General features: G+C 54.5%; 1 protein-coding gene across 1 annotated transcript; it reads right to left on the bottom strand.

The window, feature by feature from the left end:
- Window positions 1–1,085: 1,085 nt before the first annotated feature.
- Window positions 1,086–3,920, bottom strand: LOC145428862 (uncharacterized). The gene has a single exon (XM_080301705.1). It carries the CDS (start codon window positions 3,743–3,745, stop codon window positions 1,547–1,549), a length of 2,199 nt encoding a protein of 732 aa, XP_080157831.1. The 5' UTR covers window positions 3,746–3,920; the 3' UTR covers window positions 1,086–1,546.
- Window positions 3,921–7,730: the final 3,810 nt, after the last annotated feature.

The following is a 7,730-nucleotide window of genomic DNA, read 5'->3' as shown; positions in this document are numbered from 1 at the left end:
CAACAAGAGTGAATTTATTTACAGTGCTCTCCACAGTGAAATATATATATACACAAAGGTGTTTGGGGAAAAGGGGCCGGGGTTCCAGGGTCCAGGAGTGAAAGGGGCAGGAGTCCAAGGGGGAAGATTTCCACACGGCTTCCTTAAACACAAACAGCTCCTCTTCTCTCCACCACCACTCAGGCTCACACTCAGTCACAGTGCACAGGGAACGGGTCCAGGGGGAATCTACACACATACAGATAATCAGTTAGTTTCCAGGTTCAGGCGGACTCACGAATTAAACTTGCAGGTTGCAGGACGACTGACGCTGATGGCTCAACGATCCAGCGACGAGTAGAGCAGGTCCGCCATCTTAAGTAGCACTCTAATTCATAATCAGCGGCAGGTGTGCTGATCATCCCCAGGTCCGTGGGCCAGGGGCAGGAGCCCGCACTGAGCTGCGCCCCGGCAGGAGAAAGAGAGAGCGGGAGAGAGCGAGAGAGAAAGAGAGAGCAGAGGCGAGAGAGAGAATAAACAAAACAACGTCATGTCGCGAGGTGCGGGGACCATGACAGTACCCCCCCCCCTCAACAGGAGCCTTCCGGCAACCCACCAGGCTTGTCCGGATGCAGGCGGTGAAACTCCCGAACCATGTTCTTATCCAGAACGGGACCCAGGAGCGTTCCTCCACGCCATAGCCTGCCCAGTCCACCAGGTACTGACAGCCACGCCCCCGGCGCCGTGAGTCCATGATGCGAGTGATGGAGTGTGCTGGCAACCCATCCACGAGCCGGGCGGGAGGAGGGGGCCTGGAAGGAGGGCACAGAGGACTGGACCGGACCGGTTTTATTTGTGTAACATGGAAGACATCATGGATGCTCATATTGTGAGGAAGCTTTAGCTTCCTTGGGTGAGTGAGGGCCACCAGAAGTACCGTTGGAGAAATTTGATGGTGCGATGAATACCTGGATGGCAGGTGAACCGGGCTGTGTGGGCCCACTGCAGAACCTGGGACCTGACGGAGTGAGGAACATAGTGTCACGGATTGCCGGAGGCAAGCCGTGTGGGATTGTAGGAAAGGACCAAAAAGGCAGCAGCTCTGGTGCAGGTGAGTGTTTATTTACAGTGGTGGGTAAGTACAAACAGCGGTGGCGACAAAACATGAAACTGGAGACCTAAACTGGGTAAACTAAGAAGACAAACCAGAATGAGGATGCAGGGAGGTCCGGAGAAATACATACGGGAAGACGCAGGGAGACCAAGGGGAAACAACACAGACGAACCAGCCATTACCAAGACAGAAAATACAACTTAAATACACTCAGAGAACACAGGGAGATTACACACAGGTGGGAGACACAGCTGGGAGTGATTAACATGACGAGACCAGGGAGGCAAACTGAAAACACTCACATAAGACGCAGACCTTCACAATAAAACAGGAACACACGTGGGGGAACAGGGTAAACACCAATTAGAGAACAGAACCAAAATCGCGAAGAGAAAACACAAAACGCTGGGTCAAAAGGACCCAGGATCATGACAGTACCCCCCCCCCCCCCCCTCAAAGGCTGGCCCCAGACAGCCCAACAAGAAACAAAACAGCCAGAAAAAACAGAAAACAACCCGACCAGGGCGGGCGGCGGGGGCCCAGGAAGGAGGGCCCGAAGCAAAACAAAACCGGAGCACCAGAAGGCAAAAAGACAAAAACAAAAAAACGAGTCCAAAACCAAAAGAAACGAAGCACACCAGAACACAGGAAAAAACAGAGTTCAAAACAGAAGAGCTCAGGGGGCCGACAGCACAGGAGTCCAAAACAGTTCAGGGGGCCGGCCGGGGGGCCGACAGCACAGGAGTCCAAAACAGTTCGGGGGGCCGGCCGGGGACGGCAACGGCAGTGACGTGGACACAGTTCGGGGGGCCGACCGTGCGGACGGCAACGGCGGTGACGTGGACACAGTTCGGGGGGCCGGCCTTGCGGAAGGCAACGGCGGCCACTCAGGCGTCGGCGGTCCGGGGGCCGGCCGTGCGGAAGGCAACGGCGGCCACTCAGGCGACGGCGGTCCGGGGGCCAGCCGTGCGGAAGGCAACGGCGGCCACTCAGGCGACGGCGGTCCGGGGGCCGGCCGTGCGGAAGGCAACGGCGGCGACTCAGGCGATGGCGATCCGGACCAGGCGAGGCTGCAGAGGCCGGACCGGGCGAAGCACAGGCAGAGGCCGGACCGGGCGAGGGTGAAGACACGGACGAAGCTGGACCAGACGAGGGTGAAGACACGGATGAAGCTGGACCAGACGAGGATGATGACTCGGATGAAGCTGGACCAGGCGAGGATGATGAAGCTGGACCAGGCGAGGATGACGAAGCTGGACCAGACGAGGATGACGAAGCTGGACCAGACGAGGATGATGAAGCTGCAGCAGGGGGCTGGACGGGCTCCTCGGACCCTCCAGCGGAGACAGGAGGCTGAACGGGCCCCTCGGACCCTCCAGCCGACGAGGCATGAGGCTGGCGTGGTTCTCCGGAACCACCAGCTGACGAGGAAGGCTGCTGGACGGGCTCCTCGGGCCCTCCAGCTGACGTGGCATGAGGCTGGTGTGGTTCTCCGGAATCACCAGCTGACGAGGAAGGCTGCTGGACGGGCACCTCGGGCCCCCCAGCTGAAACAGGAGACAAAGGCCGGAGCGGTCCCTTGGACCCTCCAGCGGAAACAGGAAACAAAGGCCGGAGCGGTCCGTCGGACCCTCCAGCGGAGACACGAGACGAAGGCCGGAGCGGTCCCTCGGACCCTCCAGCAGAAGTCATCACTAAGCCAGCAGTCATGGAGTCCTCTGGCAAACACGAAGGCAACTGGCAATGCACTGAGCACGGGCTCTGCACAGGCAATGCTGATATGGCGCAGTTCTCATGTAGCTGCTTAGACTTCAGGGGTCCAGAATCAGCTGGGGACTGAGACCTAGCCTCTGGGGAGGCCCTGGAGCGGCAAACTGTGCCAATGGCGGCTGAACCATGAAAAGCACCTTGAGGTGAAATTAAACTTTCTCCCTGCACGGAGTGAATGAGTGAAGCCGATGATACTGGAGCCAGAGCTACGGGTAGCGGGGGCACTGGAGCTACTGGGGCCTGCGCTACAGGCGGCACTGGAGCTACTGGGGCCTGCGCTACAGGAGGCTCTGGAAACTGAACTGAGGGAGGCTCTGGAAACTGAACTGAGGCAGGCTCTGGAAACTGAACTGAGGGAGGCTCTGGAAACTGAACTGAGAGAGGCTGCGGGGGAGCTAACTGAGCTGAGGGTGGCTGCGGGGGAGCTAACTGAGCTGAAAGAGGCTGCGGGGGAGCTAACTGAGCTGAGAGAGGCTGCGGGGGAGCTAACTGAGCTGAGAGAGGCTGCGGGGGAGCTAACTGAGCTGAGAGAGGCTGCGGGGGAGCTAACTGAGCTAACTGAGCTGCCGGTAGCTGCACAGGCGATAAGCAGCTCGCGTTGACATCCGCCACACAAAACACAGCCCCTGAATGAACAGTCACAAAGTCTGGAACCGACACAGAGTCCTCACTCACCACAGCCAGCGAATTAGAAGTCCGAACGTCGGGCTGTGGGGTGGCGCGCCCGCGGCGCGATCGGCGTTTCTTCCCCGCAGATGGCTCCGACGGGCGGGCAAGACCACATCCGGCGAGTCGGGCAGCGAGGCAGGAGTGGCTGAGAGAAGGTGGGGTGTGAGCCGGAGAAAAGCCTGCATGGTCGGAGGAAGCGAAGTTAGGAGCCATGGCAGGCCGGAAAAGAGCCGTTGTAGCCGACTTTCCACGGCGCGGCGAAGCTCCTCTGGAGGGTTTTCAAACCACAGCCCGAGGAGAATCTCCACGTTATATGTAACATCGTCCCGGAGCTCCTCGGACGGATTTACTGCTGCAGGGTCCATGGTGGCTGGTTCGTACTGTCACGGATTGCCGGAGGCAAGCCGTGTGGGATTGTAGGTAGTGATGGGACGTTCTGTATCGAGGCTTCGGAGCGTGTGTCGAGTAATGGAGGGGGCGTTTCCGCGAAGCGCGTATCGAGGCTTGCTTCATTTATGGGAGGAGCTGAAAATGATGACGTCCGAAGCCTCGCTGCCCGGCTGTACCACGTGACTGGTTCATGAAGCGGTTCGAACTTTGCCGCAAATAATCATTTCCCATACTGCCACTATAAATATACACAGTATACTGCCATCACTACACTATAGGTGTTTTACACACTCCTTTTGTTGTTGACATTTACAGGCTGTGTGCAAAATGCCACACTCTTCAAATTCATGCCAGCTATTATTTTTACGTCCAGTAGGTGTCCTGCTAGAGCAAATGAAGCTTCATGAAGCTTCGCGTTGGGGTGAACCAATTGGATGAAAAGCTTCAGTGCTTCATGGGGCTTCATCTGCCCATCACTAATTGTAGGAAAGGACCAAAAAGGCAGCAGCTCTGGTGCAGGTGAGTGTTTATTTACAGTGGTGGGTAAGTACAAACAGCGGTGGCGACAAAACATGAAACTGGAGACCTAAACTGGGTAAACTAAGAAGACAAACCAGAATGAGGATGCAGGGAGGTCCGGAGAAATACATACGGGAAGACGCAGGGAGACCAAGGGGAAACAACACAGACGAACCAGCCATTACCAAGACAGAAAATACAACTTAAATACACTCAGAGAACACAGGGAGATTACACACAGGTGGGAGACACAGCTGGGAGTGATTAACATGACGAGACCAGGGAGGCAAACTGAAAACACTCACATAAGACGCAGACCTTCACAATAAAACAGGAACACACGGGGGGAACAGGGTAAACACCAATTAGAGAACAGAACCAAAATCGCGAAGAGAAAACACAAAACGCTGGGTCAAAAGGACCCAGGATCATGACACATAGAGCCTTTGGGTGGGCCCCCCTCCCTGATCCGGTTCAGTTTCTTGGGCCTCCTGGATAGCCGCCTCAATCTCCCAGGTGATGGCTCCGATAGTACAGGAAACCGGCAGGATGGGGTCCGGATCCACCTTGTCTTCAGCAGCGGAGAAATGATGGGAGAGGGCATCAGGTTTGACGTTTCGGGAACCGGGTCTGTAGGTGATTGAGAAGTGGAAACGAGTGAAAAACAGAGCCCACCTGGCCTGTTGAGCATTGAGACGCTTCGCCGATTGGAGGTAGGCCAAGTTTTTGTGATCTGTCCAGACCACGAAGGGTTGAGTGGTGCCCTCCAGCCAATGCCGCCATTCTTCTAAGGCGAGCTTAATCGCCAGCAGCTCCCGGTCGCCAACATCAAATCAAATCAAATCAAATCAAATCACTTTTTATTGTCACATCACATGTGCAGGCACACTGGCACAGCACATGCGAGTGAAATTCTTGTGTGCGAGCCCCACAAGCAACAGAGATGTGCAAACACAACAACACAAACGAGCAAAATACAAGAATGGCCAACCTGAAACTAATAAATATATGTACAATATATAATAGTGTATGCATTTCTGGATGTGTATACTAAATATTTTCCTACGTGTGTGTGTGTGTGTGTGTGTGTGTGTGTGTGTGTGTGTGTGTGTGTGTATACACATTTTTACAAATTAAATAGTAAAAAAAAATAAAAATAAATAAAAAATAAAAAATAAAAATAATAATAATAATAATAATAATAAAATATATAAAATATACAGAGTTGAATATGTGCAAAACAAGTGGCATTTATATACAGTGTGGAGTGCATAATGTTGAAGTTCCAGTAGTGAAGCTGAGGTGTCTATGACGTGTTCAGCAGTCTGATGGCCTGATGGAAAAAGCTGTCTCTCAGTCTGCTGGTACGGGACCGGATGCTGCAGAACCTCCTTCCTGATGGAAGTAGTCTGAACAGTTTATGGCTGGGGTGACTGGAGTCCTTGATGATCCTCCCCGCTTTCCTCAGGCAGCGCTTCCTGTAGATGTCTTGGAGGGAGGGAAGCTCACCTCCAATTATCCGTTCAGAGCACCGCACTACTCGCTGGAGAGCTTTGCAGTTGTAGGCGGTGCTGTTGCCATACCAGGTGGTGATGCATCCAGTGAGGATGCTCTCAATGGCACAGTGATAGAAGGTCCTGAGGATGCGGGGGCTCATGCCGAATCTTTTCAGTCTCCTGAGAAAGAAGAGGCGCTGCTGCGCCTTCTTCACTGTTTTGTTTGTGTGTACTGACCACGTAAGATCCTCAGCCAGATGTACACCAAGGAACCGGAAGCTGCTCACTCTCTCCACAGCAGCGCCGTTGATGGTGATGGGGGTGTGTACTTCTCTGCACCTCCGGAAGTCCACTATCAACTCCTTTGTCTTTGCGACGTTGAGGGTGAGATGGTTGTCTTGACACCAGTGGGTCAGGGCGCTGACCTCCTCCCTGTAAGCCGTCTCATCACCATTGGTGATAAGACCCACCACTGTAGTGTCGTCCGCAAACTTCACAATGATGTTGGAGCTGTTAGTGGCTGTGCAGTCGTAGGTGTAGAGTGAGTACAGGAGAGGGCTCAGTACACACCCCTGTGGAGCACCAGTGTTCAGTGTGATGGGGGATGAGGTGATGCTGCCCAGTCTGACCACCTGGCGTCTGTCAGACAGGAAGCTAAGGATCCAGCTGCAGAGGGAGCTGCTCAGTCCTAGATCCTGCAGTTTCCTGTCCAGCTTCGAGGGAACGATGGTATTGAATGCTGAGCTGTAATCTACAAACAGCATCCTCACATACGTGTCTCTCTTCTCCAGGTGTGACAGGGCAGTGTGTAGTGTCAGGGCTATGGCATCATCAGTGGACCTGTTGTGGCGGTATGCGAACTGTAGAGGGTCCAGTGAGTCGGGTAGTGCAGAGCAGATGAAGTCCCTGACCAGCTTCTCGAAGCATTTGCTTACGATGGGGGTCAGGGCTACAGGTCGCCAGTCGTTCAATGAGGAGATGGTGGAGGATTTGGGTACAGGGACGACGGTGGCCATTTTGAAGCAGGCTGGGACTACAGACAGAGAGAGGGAAAGGTTGAAGATGTGCGTGAACACTCCAGCCAGCTGAGCCGCGCATGACCTGAGGACGCGGCCGGGAATCCCATCCGGACCAGTAGCTTTGCGTGCGTTCACCTTCCTGAAGCACTTCCGCACATCCTCCTCGGACACAGTGTGCGCACTGACGTCATCCGCGGTGCGCACACTGTCCGGTCTCATGGTGTTCGCTGTGTCGAATCTAGCGTAGAATACGTTTAGATCCTCACACAGAGAGGCCGTGGTCTGCGGTGTGCTGGTTTTCCCTCTAAAGTCTGTGATCGTGTTTAGTCCCTGCCACATACTCCGAGGGTTGTCAAACTGTTGCTCCACCCTGTCCCTGTACTCACGCTTGGCTGCTTTGATCGTCTTCCGGAGTTGGTAATGTGCGTGTTTGTAGTCCGATGTGTTCGCGGAGGCAAAGGCGGTGTTCCGTGCCGCGCGAACATCTCCGTTAATCCAGGGTTTTTGATTTGGGAAGGATTTGACTGTTCTGGATGGGACGACATCTTCCACGCATTTCCTGATAAATCCACAGACTGAGTCTGTGTATTCATCAATGTCTCTGGCGGCCATGTGAAACATTTCCCAGTCCGTGTGATCAAAACAGTCCCGCAGCGCAGACTCCGATTGGTCCGTCCAACAGTGCACCGCCCTCCGGGTTGGAGCTTCCTGTTTCAGCTTCTGCCTGTAGGCGGGCAGGAGCAGAATGGAGCAGTGATCTGATTGGCCAAATGG

The sequence above is a fragment of the Astatotilapia calliptera genome, chromosome 5, assembly GCF_964374335.1.
Source record: "Astatotilapia calliptera chromosome 5, fAstCal68.1, whole genome shotgun sequence".
Lineage (NCBI taxonomy): Eukaryota > Metazoa > Chordata > Actinopteri > Cichliformes > Cichlidae > Astatotilapia > Astatotilapia calliptera.
Note: the sequence above shows the minus strand (reverse complement) of the source record. Positions and strands in the feature narration are given on the sequence as shown.

Coding starts and splice junctions, on each gene's coding strand:
- LOC145428862 (XM_080301705.1), bottom strand. CDS start 3,745: ATGGCTCCTAACTTCGCTTCCTCCGACCATGCAGGCTTTTCTCCGGCT.